The 20,070-nt window shown below is 32.8% G+C and overlaps 1 protein-coding gene across 6 annotated transcripts in view; it reads left to right on the forward strand.

Moving 5' to 3' along the window:
- The window catches only part of LOC145267012 (uncharacterized), a 360,917-nt gene that overhangs the window by 216,799 nt on the left and 124,048 nt on the right, over positions 1-20,070 (forward strand). For 5 of the 6 annotated variants that reach the window (XM_080122916.1, XM_080122928.1, XM_080122936.1 and 2 more), the window contains 3 exons: positions 3,460-3,705; positions 8,611-8,695; positions 19,775-19,920. In XM_080122916.1, the coding sequence (XP_079979042.1) occupies positions 3,460-3,705; positions 8,611-8,695; positions 19,775-19,920 (477 nt within the window). The remainder of the gene's footprint in view (positions 1-3,459; positions 3,706-8,610; positions 8,696-19,774; positions 19,921-20,070) is intronic. The other variant, XM_080122955.1, reaches the window with a different exon arrangement.

Raw genomic sequence — 20,070 nt, forward strand, 5'->3', positions numbered from 1 at the left:
AACCTAGGTTCCGCACTGTCAGCTAGGCTTCAACCTCTATCCCATCGATGGAATGTTGCATCCTTCTATTTTGCAAGTATTTTTAATGGTAGGTGCTCCAACGAACTACGAGCCCATGTACTCCTTCGACATAAATACCCTCAACAAATCCGAAAAGCAGCAAAATCCCACCCCGATACAGTAGAAATCCCCAGATGCCAGAAAGCCTTCTACTCCAATAGTTTCTTCCCTCGGACTATTATACTTTGGAATTCCCTTCTGGGTTCCTGCTTCCCTGACTGTACTGATATGCAGAAGTTCAAGTGTAATATAAACGGATATTTTGCTGCTCAACTCTTTACATAGTATCTTTGCAAATTATGTGCCGGATAGTATTCCCCTACATAAAAGTAGCACTGTGCCTTGTTTTGGGTGAAAAGGCAATAAAAAGAAATTGTTGAATGCTTTGGTGTATTCTAATCAAGTTACTATAAACAAAATTGTATTCCACAGAAGCTGTATTAAAAAGGCTTAACTCGCTTATCAGTAAATTTTAAAACCTAGCATTTAATCTGAGTCAAATTTTATTCACCACTTTTTTTTAGAAATTCTTATTTTATGCTATTGTTTAACTTTTAATATCTTGATTGCAAAGTTTTTAGGTGAGGATTAATAATTTGTATTATTTGGATGGGCATGGTACAGTGGATAAAGGTGCTGATTAACAATCATTTCTAAGTGACAGTCTTCTGGAGATTGATGGTTCAATCCTCCCTATAGGCGAAAATAAAAAAATAATATGATAATTAGCACTTCTGTCCGACATGGCTGACAATCTACTATCATAAATAAAGTAAGGAGTTTGTTATTAATTACTTTGAAAACCTGTTGATCATTGGCGGATGTGATTTGTACCGTATAGGGTGCAGCCGAAATAATTTGCACTCTGTAAAATGTTGAAATAAAGATGAAACTAGATTTATACAAACATTAATATTGTTCAAACAAACGGTGACATCTTTTGCTCACTTGGTTTTAAACATTACATCCTCTATTTGCTTTTTAAAGTTTACGATCACTTAAAGAGTCATAGTTGACGGTATTTCTGAGTTGACTATCAAATGCAGCAGCAAGCCTGGGAACATATACCAGAAAGAACAGTTGGGAATAAGTCATGCACCATCTACTATGACTATACAATTCTTACAGCTACCTACCTTGAAAACAGAGTTATTAAACCTGACATAATGATATGGGATAAGGAGAAAGAAGAAACCTTAGTAGAAGTTAATGGCTCCAATAGTGCTGGATTAAACAGAACTGAGATGGAAAAGATAACAAAATACCAAGGTTTTATGTATGACATGCAGAGAAACTGGAATCTTAGGAAGATCTCTATTCTTATTCCAGTAATTATAGAAGCAACTGGACGCATGTAAAAGGATTTCAAAAACTATGTAGCAAATATACCTGCTGAACCAAGTGCAAGAGAGATTCAAACAATTGCACTTAAAGAGACGGTCAGAATCTTAAAAAGATCTCTTGGTTGGAATAGCGGGTGAATGTTTGTCATCCAATAGGATGCCCCATCCCCAGCCTGAACAAACTGATAAGAAAATTGAAAAGTCCTTTAATGATTAGTATCCTATAATTTAATGGTACCCAGTTGTGCTCCTTCAATTAATTTGTATGGATGTAATTTTTCTAATTGTTTTTTTTTTTTATGGAAATCGCTTCAGACACGACATGAAGCCACTTTATGTAATGAGCTTAAAAACAACCCCACTTCAAGGTCAAAAACTAGCCAATGATAAGTGTTAGATATATTTCAACCTAGAAAACAGCAGTTCTTTCTCCTTTGTCAAAAACATCACTTATAGAATGTAAGGATTAAAGGACAAAATAAGGAAAGCGATAATTATGAGACTGGTGAAAGCGAACCCAAAGCCTATTGTCTACTTTGCTAATCAATGCTAAATCAAATAATCTCAAGGCAGAAGCAGGTTTGTAGGCTGAACGTGTAAGAGACTGAGTAACGGAAAGTCTCACAGCTTGGATAGTGTTTGGAGATTGGAGTTTTTCAGGTGGCTTTCTTTTAAGTGTTAAATTTGTGGCTTTGAAATTTGAATCACATGAAAGTATTGATTTCCTATCTGGAACAGCACCACATAGAATGAGCTCGGCAAGCTCTCAATGTTGCAATTACAGGTATTCCATTCTTGAGAAACGTTTCTATAACAAAAACACGATGTACAACAGTCAAAACAATATTGATTGATGAAAAAAAAATGTCATTAGTTAAATGAAAACATTATTGCCACTCGTGTAAATTTGTTGGCAACACAGTTTTAAATGTGGGAGATATTTCTGTTGCAACCTACATAAGTATTATTGAAATTATACTAATTCATTGATTAAGCTATATTTTTATTTTCAGCATTTTAAATTTATTTATTCAGATTTTCATTTGTTTATGCTGTGCATGCGTGTCACATTTAGTTGTTTTTTTACGCTGTTTAGTTTGCAGTGTTTTTTTGATTTTTTTTTTTTTTTTTTTTTTTTTTTTGCGTTTAAAGATTTTTTTTTTTTTTTTTTTTTTTTTTTTTTTCGAGCAATGCTTAGGCTGGTGGAGCAAATTGTATGAGAAACCAGTTGATCTGTGATTCTACAACATGTGCTTTACGATATAAGATTTGAATTTCAAAAAATATATATACTAATTGAGATGACTTGAACAATCCTCCCAATGATGTTATAATTTTTTTTTTTTTTTTTTTTTGTCCGGCTATTTAGTTTGCAGTGTTTTTTTTTTTTTTTGTTTTTGTTTTTTTTTTTTTGTTTTTTTTTTTTGTTTTTTTGTCTTTTTTGCATTTGAGAGAGATTGGGGGGAGGGGTTGAGTAATGCTTAGGTTGCTGGTGTAAACAAGTTTGATTGAGAAACAAGTTGATCTGACCTTCTGCAACATGTGTTTTACTATTTTATTTTAATTAAAAAAAAAAAAAGCAACCCTCTACCCCTCCCCCCCCCCCAAAAAAAAAAATTAAATTTGAATAGATTTATTAGTGGCATATTTATATTTTTCGTCAGGCTATTTAGTTTGCAATGTTTTCTTCACATTTTGAGAAGGTTTTTTTCTTTGTTTCTGCAAGCAATGCTTAGGTTGCTGGTGGAGCAAGTTTGATTATGAGAAACCAGTGAGTCAGCGTTTCTACAACATGTTTTACAATAGAAGATTTGCATTTTAAAAGAAATATATGCTAATTGCGATTACTTGAACAATTCTCTCCAAAATGTTATAATAAATTTGCAATTAACAACATATTTATATTTTGTATGCTATGCTTAATTGCATGATGTAAGTTTTCATATCATGTGCATTTTCATGAATTTGTTCAGCTCCCGGAATCTTGTTTAGCTTGAATCGCTTTCAAAATGAAGTCATCCTTGAAAGGAATCTGTTCTATCTTTTGTTGTTTCAGAATAAACTGATGGATACTGGCGGAGGTAGTCTTGGAGGGGGCAATCTCCAGTTTGCACCACATAATCAACAACAACAACAACAACAACAGATATTACAGCAACAACCCATACAACAACAACAAATATTACAACAACACCTATTACAAAAGCACGGCCTTTTCAATGACATTCAAAATGGTAATAGTCCCCTCGGTCGGATATTACACCAACCTCCAAATAATCAGTTTGGACAACCAGCCCAAATGGTAAGGAGTGCTATTTAGATTTAAAAAAAAAAAGTAAATTTCGAAAAATTAACTGTTAATAATCAGTTAATTTTTCAACATTGGCTAAGAAGACTTGGCTCAACCAAAGTTGAAAATTACTAAAAACCTCCGTTTGCTTTCCTTGTGATGTGTCAATGTCTGTGTCTATATATGCTGGTCTTCCCTAAAGAAAGAAAGGTTAGAGAATCTACATAGAAAGTGTATCCTTATGGAAAATTTTTAGGGCAAGACAATGGAAGTGCTCTTTAATCTCTACATGCTCTCCCCTGCCAAAGTGCATTGTGGTAGCCCGAAACCCCTTGAAAATTTTAAAATCTATATATCTGATTTTAATGAAATTCAAACGATGTGTGTTAGATACTAATTCAGGTGTGATTTTCAACATTTCAGCATCACTGATTATATTAGAGAGTGAAATGAGAAATGGGACATCATTAAAAAAAAGAGAAAGTAATAATATTGTCTTATGTGCGTAGGGAAACGAGTATGTAGTAACGATCCTCATTGCATACAACGTCTGGTCTTAGATAAAACTTATTCTTATTATTCGTAACAAAGTAAAATTATTAATTTTGATTTTCAAGTGTTCTTTTTTCTGTTAATATATAAAATTATCTTGTCATATTCTATTCTTTAAAATCTATAAAGAAAACTTTACATTTTTATTCTGTTGCATTAGTTTGTTTTCTTGATTGGTGTTGCATGTTATTAAAAACGGAAAACTCCCATTTGCTTTATTTACTTTAAAAATGTACTTTGTCCAGCTAGGATTTTCTTTATATTGTTTGTGTGCATTACATTTCCATACTAGCGTGACAATTTTCTCTGAGATTGGCATAACTTTAAACATAATTAAGTCTGATAAGACCAGAAATTCAACATCTTTGCCTCCATGACCATATGCTTCCCTTGTTAGCTCGGAACCATACAAATGAACAATGATATTTTATATTAATCAGCATTTTTGTGTTTCAGATATCAATATATCTATCATGTGTCGTCATTTACATATGACATAGGTCAGGAATCATATTAGAGATCAATCTGAAGGTGGATATCAAATTGCTGCAAACCTCTGAATTCCACTTTCCACTGTTAACTGAGTGATTATCCAATTTACCAAAGAAAAGAAATAATTAATTCAAAAATGTTTCCATTTTTTTTTTCCTAGTTGTTCGAGCGGAACTTCATAATTTTAATAAAATGAACATTATTATATTGCTAATTACATGATGCAACAACAAAACAAAATGTTAATAGTTAGAATCAAAGTTATGTCAACTTAAATGTTGTTTAGGTCTAACTTTTAAAATCTTACAAGATAACTTTGTATGTTTAATGAGGTTGTATTCTTATATCTGTATATGTATGCGAGTCCATCTGTCTGTTCAAGTGTTCAACTTTCTTTCTTTCTTTGCCTTTTATTTTTTCAATATCTCAAAATATAGGTACGCACGACTATTTATTTACAAAAAAAAAAAATGTGCTTTATACAAATTACTGTATTGTAATCTGTTGGTATTTTTAGAAAGTAACTATGTTGTATTTTCTTAATGCGATTATGCTTGTGTCTGCCTTTCATGGGTCAGAAGTGACTACATTATTGAAGTTCTTTTTAAGGTAGCCAGTGAAGAAAGATGCCAACAGTTTAACTTTGAAATATATTCTATATACTTAACTGCAGTATATCTATTTCTTTAACAATAAATTGATTCTTCAGAGGGGTTAGAAGAGAATGGGAGGGGGATCTACCCAGAACCTTACAGTACAGGCTTCTTTACCGAAATCCAGTCAGCAATTGAAATGAAACTTTAAATATTTTCCACCGTCACTATCATCTATCAATCATGCTAAATAACCTGCTGTACCTGGCAAACTGTATTTCCACTTTGTGAATAGAGGTTACTGCCAATTAATATTTCCCAATTACACATTTTCAAAAGTATAAAATTCCACATCAATTAAGTTTTAATCTTGTAAGTTGAAAAGACAACTTTTTTTTTTGTAGATTTATAAACACACTAGCAGGCCTTCTGGTGTTCTCCTGTCATAAAATATACTTAAATATGCACTTTTATTTTTAATTTATGCAGATTTCGTCTTATTATAGAGACAATTCTCTATTGCTTATTGTACCCAATATATAGTAATGATTTCAAAAGTAAAAAACAAAAAATGATTTGTGTGTCATCAGCTAAAATCGAAATCCAAACATAGCGCTCCAACCTTATTTGTTACCTTTCTATCTTTACTTATAGAAGAGATTAAAAAATAACATAAAAGACATAAATGTATATTTGTGCATGCGTACAAAAGCACTTTGTCGACTTCTGCCTAATTTCCAATTTTTTTCAATTTTGACCTCTTAGCAGCTATTTTTACTGGCTATAAACCAACTTTGTAGACTATAAATTGACAGAGGTTTGGTAGAGACCATTCTTCAGACACAGACAAGGTCGCCTTTATATATATACTAGAATACTCTGACCCGTTGGGTCAGTACGTTATAGATAGCTATGGAATAGTGAGTATATTAATTATGCCAAAACTATGCGTGCTTGCGCCTATCAGGAAAACTACTTGCGGAAAATTTAAATGCGATATTTGTTTTCAGCATACTTGTAAACCTTGAAAACCGTCATTTTAAAGGAAAATGTTAATGTGGAAACCAAGTAAAAATTTATCAAAACTTCTATCTTTATATTTGCTGTAAAAAGAAAAAAAGCTATATTATATACAGGGTTGGTCATCCGTACCTTAAAATTTGTCTGACGTCACTTCTGGCGAATGGCTTCATAAACAAAGAAGTGCGACTCTTAACAAAAGTTAATATGGCATAAATCACTTTGACAAGCCAACGGCTATAACTTTTGCCAGTTTTTAACAAGTTCAAAAGTCTATTGTTTACATAAATCTTAAAAGCAATAATAGTAATTTTAACGTCTTCAAACTGCCAATTATGGAATTTAATGCAATAAAAAAGACTTAAAAATAGTTTAAATGGTAAAAAATTAAAGCAAATGCGTAGAAAAGTAACTGCTATTGTCTTTGGTAACAGTTACTTATTGTACAATATTAAGTGTGGTTGCATGAATAAATAAAAGATGGAGGGAGTCATATATGTTTGATTTTTCTATAATGGTCAAGAAATGAAAAAAATCACCTGAAAAATATCATTTCAGTCAGTATTAATGATAACAGCCAAAAGAAATGTATTTTATTCATTAGAAGATTGATATTGTAAACGGGTTTACAATTTTGTTATTTTTTCATATATTTTCCACCTAGAGTTAGAAACAAAGGATAATCTGCACATGCTAAGTCCGGTGAGTAATGAAAAATATGAAAAGGTTCAAATACTAACAATCCTTTTTTTTTTTTTTTTTTTTTTTGTCTATTTTTTATTTATTTATTTATTTTTTATTTTTTTTTTTGATGGAATATTTCTGTAGCCATTGCAACAAAAATATCTTAACATTGTTGACTTAACAAAGCTACTTTTTTCTTTTCTTATTTATTTTTTTTGACAACTTTATCATAAGCCACTACAAGAATGAGTTTTCCCAATCACAATTTTTATGTTCTGTTGCAACATAAAGACTAAGTGAAATCTAATTTTTTTTTGCAGTTAAGACTTATTTTTCCATTTTGTTTTGTCTTTTTTTTTTTTCTTCTAATAAAATTTTTATCAATTGTAATAAGTTTGCCCTCGTATGAAGGAAATTAGACAGGACTTATTGAAAAATTCTGATCCGTTTTTTTTTCTTTTAAATTATGATCAAATAAAAAACATATATATTAAATTATCTAATATATGAAGGGTAAACGTCTGTATGTTTGTGTATGTCCAGCTAAAAGTTAAAAAATACTAACCAAAGACCAATAAAGTTTATATTTTCTAAACTGCTCATCTTTCAGACAAACGAACAAATAATATCAAACATTTAAGAAAAAAAATTAATTCTTTGGTGTTGAACAGCCTCAGAATCTGATAGGGGATGGGCAGGAGGTCAAGTATAATGGTATCTTTTTTTTTTTTTTTTTTTTTTTACCTCTTTATCGTCTTTGCATGCATATAGGTTTTAAAGTTTCCTTTCCTTTAAATAAATTTCTATGAGATACATTTTAGGTGTTGCATTTTATTAAGAACAGAAAACTCCCATAAATTTTTATTTGTATGCCATGAGTGCTGGGAATAAAAAAGAATAGGTACATCATACTCAGTCTAAAGTTTCGAATGCCAACATAAAATAGTTTTTCTTTTTTTTTAGAAATTGAATCTATCTCTGGTCAGGTCTTGATTAATTTACATGTGTTTTGGTATATAATATATTCTTACCATCACGGATAAGTATGTCAAACAGATTTTTTTTATTTTTGTTTTTTGATATAAGGAGAATTATGGACAAACACCAATAATTTTAATTTTATAAACTGCATTTGATTTTGATGTTTATACTTACAACTATTAAGAACTTTTTATTGATAGATATACATAAATAATTTTATATTAATTTTTTTTTTTTACTTCTGGTAAATCGCAATATTTTTTATTGATTCTTTTTTTTTTTAGTTCTGGTAAATCACAATATTTTTTATGGATTTTTTTTTAGTTCTGGTAAATCACAATATTTTTTATTCATTCTTTTATTTTTTTAGTTCTGGTAAATCACAATATTTTTTATGGATTTTTTTTTAGTTCTGGTAAATCACAATATTTTTTTTATTGATTCTTGTTTTTTTTTTAGTATTGGTAAATCGCAATATTTTTTATTGATTTTTTTTTTTTTATTATTTGAAAATAGCAATCATTGTTTGCCACAAATTGGTTTAATCGCATTTTTGTTTGTTTTTTTTCTTTCTATTTCTCTCTCTGTTGCTCAGGGCCATGCAGCGAATCTTCCAGATCATGCACTACCAGCAAAACGTGATGCACCAGTGGAAAATGAACAGTTTCAAATCCCTCCAGGTAGAACATTTCAACAAGCAATATTTTTTTTTTTACTTTTAGCGTTTATCATTCCTATGAATAGTTTCTGATAAAGCTTCTCTAATTAACTAATTTCATGTTAAATTATCAAAGTTACACAAAGTCCACATTTGCTTTTTTTCAAGAATTTAAAAAAAATGTTTTCTCTATTCTATAATTGATCATAATTATTTTAAATAAGATACATATTATATACGTTTGAAGCCAAAACAACACATTGTTACAAAATAAACAGATATTTACTTTGTTTAAAATTTATATTAAAGTTCATCAATATATTTCGAAGGAAACCTTCATCTTCAGTATGTCGCTAGTGGTTGCAAAAAGGAAGTAAAGAAGAGAAAATTAGGAAGAAAGTAACTTTTTAGTTAAGAGTAACTTAAAGGGAGATAATGGGTTCAAAACAGGGAGGCAGAACACCTAATTTTAAGGTAAAAAAAAAATGTATAAAATAGCAAATATCTCAACAACTTGACTCAATGAGAAAAAATTAATAATGTTCAAAATCAGTCTAAATCAGCTTAGAAACCTTATTTACTGTATTATAATTTTTTAAAACTATATATAGTCAAAAATTGCTTATCTATATATAATCTTTGAATTTATTTAAACTTATTGTTATATTTACCTTTGCGTAAACAGCAAACTATAATCTCAGTTTTCTTAATTATAATGTTTCTCTCTTGTTAGTGTTTCTACTGATTTGATTGGACACAAGTTACATCTACTACGTTTATTTGGGGAATATTTATTAGCTTTAGTTTATACTAGCAGAACCCGTGGAAATTCCATTGTGGTTGAAAATTTTTGAAAACACACATTAGTAAGAAACATCACATAATCAAGCAATTACAATGAGATTGAACCATGTACCATTAAAGACTTAACTAAATCATGAAGCTCTAGATCTTCAGGTCTTAGTATCTCTGCTGACAATTGGATCAACTGTTTTGATCTTATCCTTTAGGTTATACTAGCCTCAGTGCCCGGGTGTATGAAGGTGTATAAGGGGGTTGGTTGAACAAAAAAAAAAAATAGCAAGTACCTGTGCAAAAAAATAAATAAATTAGGAGTAGTAAGCAGACTTGAACCCGTAATGCACAAGAGGAAATGGAGGTGAAAAAAAAAAAGCAAACACTCTTATCAATGTGCCCACTGCAATTGTGGCGTCACAGGCATTCAAAATAACCATTTTTATACGATGTCATTGATGCAAGGTTTGAATGACTTGCCAAAATGTAAACAAAAAATGTCACCACCCTTCTTATAAAAAAACGGCCCAGTTGACGGTGAAAGAATTAATCTTTTGGGCCAATTTTTCGATATTTGTCGTCCAAGACATGGATCTTTGACATGATATAAATTTTGTCACGTTTTGACGCATCTGTCAGAAGCTTTGGGCAGATATACAAACACAAACGCGCATAAACGCATTTTGCTTTTTATATATTAGATTGACCATTACAGTTCTTTTATACAGAGTGTCCCAAAACTCACTGAAGGGTTTTGAACTTAAATAGATTCTTTATTTTTGGATATCTTTCTACCTGGAATATATATATATATATATATATATATATATATATATATATATATATATATGGTGTCCAAAAAGTCACTGAAGAGTTTGGAACTTAAATAGATTCTTTATTTTTGATATCTTTCTGTAATTTTAACACAATTTGACTAAGACAATGTGAATTAAAAAAAAAAAACTGCAAAATTCAAACAGTCTTTATTTATGAAAAATAATGTCTTTTAAATGTTGCCCATTTTCAGCTTCGCATATTTGTGCTCTTTCCAAAACATTATTCATGACAGATTGCAGAATCTCTGGATTGCGATTTAACTCCCTTATTTCGTTCCTGATGTTTTCCTTCAATTCTTACAGGGGTTGAGGTTTAACATAGATTCTTTCTTTAAGATATCCCCACAAGAAAAAGTCGGGACTAGTCAAATCTGGGGAACGTAGTCGTCATTTGACATTGCCATAGCAAGAGATAATATTGTCGCCAAAGCATTGCCTGATTTTGGTAAAATAATTTCACAACTTGCATTCATTGTTTAATGCTATACTTATCCATAATTAATTTTAAAAATATTATCTGTAAAAAAATATCTGAAATCGACAAAAAAAATAATCATTAATGATAAAACGACAAAGATTTTCAACCCTTCAATGACTTTTTGGACATCCTGTGTGTGTGTGTGTATATATACATATATATATATATATATATAATCACATAATAAAGTTCTATTCTTGTCTATTTGTTTGTTTACAATATATATCATATATGACATCAACATAGATATATAGCATCATTCCAGCTTATGAGATACATGATGTCATAGGTTGTGTCATATATGATATAATAGCTTACTATATATATATATATATATATATATATATATATATATATATATATATATATATATATAAGATCCAGTGGGCTGGTCATGTATTGAGGATGCCCGATGACAGAATTCCAAAAATTGCGATGTACAGTCAGTTTGAGGGTGGTAAAAGAATTGTCGGACGTCCTTGGCTTAGGTACAAGGACAAGTTGAAGAGTAACTTGTCTGCAGTGAACATACCATACAGGAGTCTTGAAGATGAGGTGAATGACCGAAAAGGATGGAGATCAAGGTGTTTTGAAGGTCTCCAGAGGTTTCAATCTGAAAGCTTAAGGCAACTGAAAGAAAACAGTAAAAGCAAAACGACTACCAGCCGCACCAATATCTGCAGCATTAAATCCACATTCATGTTCTATTTGTGGCCTTGTCTGCAAATCCCTTGCTGGACTAAAAAGTCATCAGAGGCAAAAGCATAAATGAGTTTTAGAAATATGGGTTGTCCGAACCTCATACGTCGAAATCGACGGGAGAGTCCATCATATATATATATATATGACATCATAGCAAATGATTCAATTCTCGGGCAATGTTGGATCTCAATGCTTATATATGTATGAATGTATATATATATATATATATATATATATATATAAATAAAATATACATCAAGTGCGCTTGAAAGCCAAATCACAACGTAATATTAGGAAAACAAATATTTTACTTGTTTGAAATTTATAACATAAATATATTTCGGAGCTACACTACATTTTCAGTATGTTTTTTTTTTCTTTTTTTTTTTTTCTTCTTTCTTGCTGTGTTGTAAAGGGTGTGAGTTCCATATAGAACGTTGCTTTAATTTTAATAACATAAAATACGCATCAAGTGCGGTTGAAAGCCAAATCACAACGTAATATTAGGAAAATAAACAAATATTTTACCTGTTTGAAATTTATAACATAAATATATTTCGGAGCTAAACTCATCTTCAGCATGTTGTTGTCTTCTTGACTTTAGCTCCGAAATATATTTATGTTATAAATTTCAAACAAGTAAAATATTTGTTTATTTTCCTAATATTACGTTTGTGATTTGGTTTCAAGCACACTTGATGCATATTCAAATTAAATCAACGTTTCTATATAGAACTCACATCCTTGACGAATATATATATATATATATATAATATATATAATATTCTAATAAGACCAACATAGGGGATAGTGGGGTTTGACAGATAAGCCTTTAGGCCTTAAGCTGATGGATTGTTTGTGTTCAGGTTGGACTTATGCTTTGATTTGATTTGGTTCAGCGCTCTGGTTGCTAATCCAATCTGTATAATTGGATTATTCAGTCTACTGTCTTCCAAAATATTATCTGTAGAATATGTGAAACATAGAAAAAATAATCATTGATGGTAAAATAACAATGGTTTTCAACCGTTCAGTGACTTTTTGGACAGCCTGTAGATGCAGTTAGTGAACTTGATGGTTTATCAATACTTACTTTACAAGCTTTTTAGTAGATGCTATATAACCTCAAAGGATCTCATTTTCTCCACTCTTCTCCATGGTTGACAGCATTTTATGTCATTCTCTACTGCGCACAATTCTCCTTACCTTTGTTTTAATGGATGATATCATGTGTGTACACAAAGACAGCAAGCTCTACAACAGTGTTTTAGTATATAGATAGATGTGTAAGTATATTTGTGCAACAATTCTTCACTAATGTAGAGTTCATCTAAACAGGAACAAACCAGACATATCTTTTTCGTTCTCAACAAAGGGTTAATCGCTCCAAATTTATACCACCAGAAAAAATGAGGAGAGAAAAAAAACAATAAAACTATCTATATAACCAACAGTCTTTATAAAAGATGGCTATACCAAAAGTCTCGGGTAAAAAAAGTGATTTTAATCATTTAATAAAATATTTCATGTAATTAGTTTTCTATTTATGTTCAGATTAAATCAGTGTTTGGAGAACTGGTTGATAAGCCTTTCATATGCTCACTCAAGTAGAGTTTCAAACAATTCATTAACAATTTTTTTTTTTTTTGCTGATTAGATCCTTTCCCATGGTCTTGTTCAAAAGAATACTAAATAAGAGATATGGTACTAGAGACAAAACAGTGTGTTTTTATGAGTAGAACTACTGTGTTTATCAACTTTAATAAAGCTTTTGATACTGTCTCACAATTTTCTAAACCAGTGACAATATAATCAATTAGTTGCTTAGTCTACAGCTATAACCAGCTGTTATGTGTGTAATTCGGTCCATTGTATACAGCCATCTGAAAGTCTTGTTAAGAGTTCTGATTGCATCTTGTTTAAAAATTCCTGTTGTGACACAGCATGCTTAAAAGTCTCTGTCATCGTCATGAGCATTTTTCTCCTTTTTTTCTCCTCTTCCTCTGAACCTGATGTCATATATATCCATTTATTTCTGTGATGTCACATTCGCCCCACGGCTTGATTATTTGCAAACGTGTTAGTGGCTTCATTACATCTAGTGTGTGTGTATTCAAGAAGGGTAACTGTCCTGAGTAATTCATCGGTTTGATCAAGGCACTTCACAATGTCATGCGATAGTATGCACCGATGTGCGTCCACCAGTCAAAAGATGTCAAGATTACAAATTGAATTAAGCAACATAGTGTACTTGCATCATTCAACTCTGGAGGTAGTATTCAGAGACTCAACTGAGAGTGTGTGTCTGTGTGTGTATATGTGTGTGTATATGTGTCTGTGGTGCTCCATATGTTGAACCAAATATTTAGGTGAGGAAGAGAAGGCTAGATGTTGTAGACACACTGTGTACTTAGGTAGATGATGGCTCCCTGGATGTGGAGATAAGTCTTTGCATTCAGAACGCCAGCACGGCATTTAGAACACTAAAAAAGCAGCTGTGGTGATCTCTGGGATCTCTGTCAAAATCAAGATTAGTAAAAGCTTGTGTTCTTTCCATTTTACTTTACTCGTCAGAGTGCTGGACAACACAGCATCGGCACTTAAAGCAACTTGAGAAATTCTATCAGATATGCCTTAGGTGAATTCTGAATGTAAAATGGCAGTCACTGACTCCAGAAATTTGTGTGTTTTAGCATTGAAGCGACGGTGTTTCACTGGGCATGTCATGTTGTTTGGATGGAGGATGCAAGGCTGCCTAAACAGTTGTCTTACGGAGAGCTTAAGACTGGAAAATGTCCTCAGTATGGTTCAAAGAGGCACTTCAAGGATTGCATAAAAGACAACCTTAAAGCCTTCAAGATTCTTGTTCAGAACTAGGAAACTTGGTGAAATGCCTGCCCAAATGGAGAAGGCTAGGTAGAGGTGGATCTGAAGTTTTTGAAAGGGAAAAATCGATCACGCTGAGCTCAAGAGAAATCTCAGGAAAGGGAATGTGTCATTTTACCTAATGTGTTTAATAGTTGGAAATGTGAGGCTTGTGATCAAATGCTCCTTTCAAAAACTGCTTGCATTAACCACCTTGGCCTTCGAGTCAAGATTAAAGTGTAGTATCTGTTCTTCAGATTTACACTTCAATTTCTTGTTCTCTGTCAGTGGAGGAGAAATCCTTCACGACTGAGACAATTTTTATTTTTATTCCTTTTCTCCACATTAAAAAAACGACCCTGGTGTCTAACTCTGTCCCGTGGGGAGGCATTGTAAATAGGAACCACAAAAACACACATGCTGTGGGCAAAGGAAGCAAAATAGCAGAGGTAGAAGGGAAACAAGTTTCAACACTCAACGTTGTCTGCCATAAATGTGGCAGACTGTGCAAATCAACTGCTGGCCTGAAAAGTCATATTTGGGCCCACAGATGTGGGTTTGATATCACTAACGATTTACCCAGCAACTATGATGAGTGTGGTGATGAACATTGAGATGGCTAGCATTTGTTAAGACGAAACAATGGCCACACACACACACACACACACACACACATGTACAGACAGAAAAAATCAAAATGCAACCATATTCATTTAATTTACAGTTTTTCTTTTATTTTCTTACTTGAACCAAAACGAAACTCTTATTGTAACTCAATTCACTAATTAAAGGTATAATCCTAATGTAAAAAAATACAAAAAATAAGATAACATAATCCAAAATTATTTCATGATTTGCTTTGTGTAAAATTAGGTCACTTTTTTTTATAATCTTGATTCATTATTAATTATTATAACTGATATTACTATTAGTAGTAGTAGTAGTATTTTTTAATGCAGCTAAAAAAAAAAAATACCGATCCTTCAGTAATCACGTTGACACTAGTTATCGTTAAATCACCAAAGTTAAGCAACGTTATGCCTGGTCAGTACCAGATGGGTGACGAATTTGGGAATACCAGGCGCTGTATGTAGGAGGACTTCAACACCACCTTGCAAAACTTAACGCTGTCATCTCCCCTGATGAAGATATTCATGTAACTGGGAACCACTTGTATATTTTATACATCCATGATACTTCCTTCTTTGGAGGAAGCTGGTTCAACCCGTCTAGGGTGAGTGCTGCTTTGGTACGGTACATATCCTTTAATTAAGTAAACATCCGTTTTTCTATAAAATCACTTATATCATTAATCTATCTCTATTTCATTTTCCTGTTGTTGTTGTTATTATTATTATAATTATTATAATTATTATCATCATGATTATGTCAACTTGTTACACATCTTGGATTTCAAATCAAAAACTAGGTTATCAATAAAGAGATAACACACCAGTGACTCACAGTGTAGAAACTAGTTGACACATGCAGCCATGCAGCTCAGCTTAAAGATCAAGATGAATGCCTCGATCAACCTATGAGATTTATAAGGACACTCACGGAACCATCTGATATATAATGTGCTGCTGAACTTCACTTCTTATAAAACTAATGAATTAGCATTTATCAAAGCCAAAAGACCACACATAGATAATAGTTAATGTGATGGAAAAGATTGACAGTCAAAATATAATGGCAAATGTACATTTTAGGAATAGGCTGAAGCAATTGTATGATAATAAAGAGTTTTTGGATGATATAGCATTGAAATTATTTAATATTTCTACAGCCAATCCAGAATATAGCACATCTTACCCCTTTATCGTTGCCTATGGAATGTGAGGACCAAAGGACAAAATAGAAGGGAAGAAAGAGATACAAGGTTGCTGAAAATAAACCCTAATTCTAACTCCCAATTCTCCACCCATTTTGTTCTTCTACATTTTGTTCTTCTACATTTTGTTCTTCTACATCTTTTTCTGTCATATTTTTCTTCTTTTTATGCTACTACTTTTTCTTTTCCTTCTTATACAGGGTGGAACGATGAAGTTGTCGCTCTAACTAAAACAACACTACAGATTTATTTTAAAACTTTTGTCGAAAAAATCAATTCAGGTAACTTGATTATTGTAGTAGAGCTGACATTTGTTCAATGTAGCCGCCTTCAGTCTCAATCACCACCTTGCCACAGATCCAGTACTGGAAGCATGCCTTTTCCACAAGCACCAGTGAGAGCTCGGAAAATACTTGGCAATCAGGCTAGCTTTGGTGTTGTGGGAGGTCATGTTAGCGATGTTCTCAATGTATGACCGAAGTCCAGCAGGTTCAGGTCAGGGGAGGACACTTGGAAAACAGTACAAAGTTGTAGAACTCCTTCTGAAGTTAAGCCTGGGTCTCTTTGGATGTGTAGGCTGGCACTGTCCTGCTGCCACATCCAGAGTCTGCCATCATCCGCCTTGATTGCACCAGGGGATCACCACACTCTTCAGCACATCCAGGTACACTTTGGTGTTGACTTTCAAGCTGACTTTCAAGCTGACTTTGAAGATGTAAGGTGGCATGATGTAGTCCTTACTTAAAACCACACCAAAGACCATAACTGCGGGTTTTCCGAGGCATTGAGCTGTGCCCTAAAATGTTGAACCATCCAGATTTTTGTTTTCAGGGTGCTGGCAACGATCCTGTTGTCATAACTTATAAAAATTGTTGAATTTTCGATTCAATCAGTTCGCCGTTTACTACGTCATGTACCGCATTTAATTCTTGGCCGCCATCTTGGTTACTAATCTGAACTACGCCGCCATCTTTGTTCAACACAATATCTCAGAACTTAACAGGTTAACTATGCCACGGACCGCATTTAATTCTTGGCCGCCATCTTGGTTACTGATCTGGACTACGCCGCCATCTTTGTTCAACACAATCTCTCAAAACTTAACAGGTAGAGAACATGAGTTGTACAACGGCACATTTCCAGTCTCGCTCGTTGAACATTGTGTCACTTTCAGATATGATAGAGGGCTCCTATCACTCTTGGGATTTGAACACAACTAGTCAACTAGTAGATGGTCTGTAACAAAAATACAAAACTGGTTTTCATGAAACAGAAATGGAATCATGTCATCTTTTCTAGAGCGACAATTTTCTATCGTTCAACCCTGTACTTATTTTCTTTTTTCTTTCCCTTCCTTCTGTCCTTCTTCATCCTTTACATCATCATTTTTCTTCATTTTGTCTTTATTGTTGTTCTTTATCTTCTTCATTTTTATCTTATTCTTCTTTGTCTTTTTCTTCTCTTCCTCTGCTTTCTTCTTAGTCTAACTCTTCGCATCGTTCTTTTTCTTGTTCATTGTATTTTTCTTGTTTTTCATCTTCTTATCCTATTGGGTGTTCTTTTTTTTTTTTTGTAAGACTTTTTTTCCTTCCACAATTGTATTTTACATACAAATCTTTTTTCTATTTCTTCATTTATTTACCTCTTGGCTCACATTGAACTCATTCTCCTTTCGACATGTTTTTAGTGTTGTTGGGTGTCCACACACTCATCTCGTTGGACAAGCAAAGGTCCGCCTGATGGTGGTACCAGTTTAGTCACAAACAGCCTGATCATGAAAGAGGTAATATTAGTTTATGTGGTATTAGTAGCAAGAACAAAAAAATGAAGTTGAACAAAGAAATAACCATAATTTATGAGAATTTTTAGGAGGTATTATTGAGAAACTAACAGATTACCATCCACATGGAATATGTACTGTGCTTAAGTAAAATGGCTATATGAGGCATCATGTCAAAGAAATTGCAAATGTAGTGGTACAGAATAGGATTGACCTTGATGCCTCTGTTCAGTCTCGAGAGACAAAGGATACCCCCCTGTAAGGACAGCTGCACGTGTAATTGTTAGGCAAGGGTTGCGCAACCCCCAACCCCACCTCTCCTAAATCAGCACTGCTTGAGTCCAGTGGCAAGGAAAAGTGCAGGACGACTGGAATCAATGCCGAGATGAGCAGAGAGCACATACAGCACTTGGAAGTCCCAAATGGTCACCCATCTGGTACTGGCCAGGTTCATTGTTGCTTAACTTTGGTGATCTGATGGGAACCGGTGTGTCAGATGTGATTATGCTGTATCATATTATAATGTGCAAACCTGCAGGTTATGATAGGTTTATTAATCTAATACAATCTCAGATGGGTAGGTCTCATCTTTCTGAGATCTCTTTCTTTCTCTCTCTCCTGTTATTTTTCCTTCGTTTCCCATTTCAATCTAATATTTTTAATCTAAATTACTTGACCCACATGCAAATTTTTTTTATCATTATCTAATGATTGATGTTATGAAAGAGCCGCCACAGAAACAATTGCATTTTACAACTTTTACAACCCTCTGTGTCTCAATCTTTCAACTTTTTATTTTTTTCCATTACATGATTTCAGGTTGAGATTCCTGTGTCCATATTTTTATCCTAAGCTGTCTACGTCCATTGCCTCATATTGTGCACTGAAGGGTTTCACCTACACATAATAAAAGCATTTGGTAATTTGCGGCATTATATATTTAAAATGACTTGATTCAATAAAAAGATATGAAGGATCTTTTGAAGGGATTCGTTTCTTTTTAAATATTAAATGCTTAAAACCGCAAATACTTTCATATTAAGTCATAAGTTTTTTATCACTGTATATTATGATAAGAAACTTTGATGCTCGCAAGTATAAGGTGTAATCATAGGCTTCATACTCATAATACATTTAACTTACTTCCAATTTGAGTTAACTCAAAGATGTCTATCAAAACAATCCCCGAGATTATTCCAGAACTGAAAATGGTCATTACACTAAAAACAAGACAAAGGCAAAAAATGAGCGTCTCAAAATTATTGATAATTTTTGTACGTCATATCCAGATCTACTTTTAGCACATACCTGAATGTTTTAAGCATATCATTGAATAGCAATAAAACAAAAGACTGTTGAACATTCATGACTGAAACTTGGTGGACAAATCAGGAAAAGACTGGAATTGATTTGTACAAAAATATGGCCAGATTGCAAAAAGGAACAATGCCATGAGGGGGGGGGGTCATTCATACTCCCCCCTCCCCAATTTTCTTATCAGTTCGATCAAACTGAGGATGGGGCATCCTACTGGATGCCAGACATTCACCCGTTGTTTCATACATTCCAACAGAGGGGGCTTTTAAAGATTCTAACCATCTCTTTAAGTGCAATTGCTAGAATCTCTCTTGCACTTGGTTCACTAGGTATATTTTCTAGGTAGTTTTTGAAATTCTTTTTCATGAGTCCAGTTGCTCCTCTAATTACTAGAATGATAGAGATATTGCTAAGATTTTAGTGTGTGTGTGTGTGTGTGTGTGTGTGTTAAAGGTGCTTACTCCAAAATACTTAACTTTTATCTTAATTTTCAGCTAACATTGAGCATAATGCTGCAGACAGTGTAAAGTCTAACCATGGAAAAGGCCTTGTTTTACAAAAGGAAGAAGCCGAACAAAGGAAACAGCAAGAGAGTGAACATAACCAGGTTCAACCTCCCATAAATAATGAACCAGTAGAGGTAAGTTCTTTTTAATGTTTCTGGGAGACGGCTCGCTCCTTTAATCTGCCACCTACAAACATGCACCTTTCTTTTTCTCTATGGATCTCCTCCTCCTCTTCCTCATTTCTCTAAGGTGTTTCTACTTAAAAGCTCTCTCACCACAGATAT

This window comes from Euprymna scolopes, chromosome 4, assembly GCF_053919585.1.
Source record: "Euprymna scolopes isolate OS-2025 chromosome 4, ASM5391958v1, whole genome shotgun sequence".
Lineage (NCBI taxonomy): Eukaryota > Metazoa > Mollusca > Cephalopoda > Sepiida > Sepiolidae > Euprymna > Euprymna scolopes.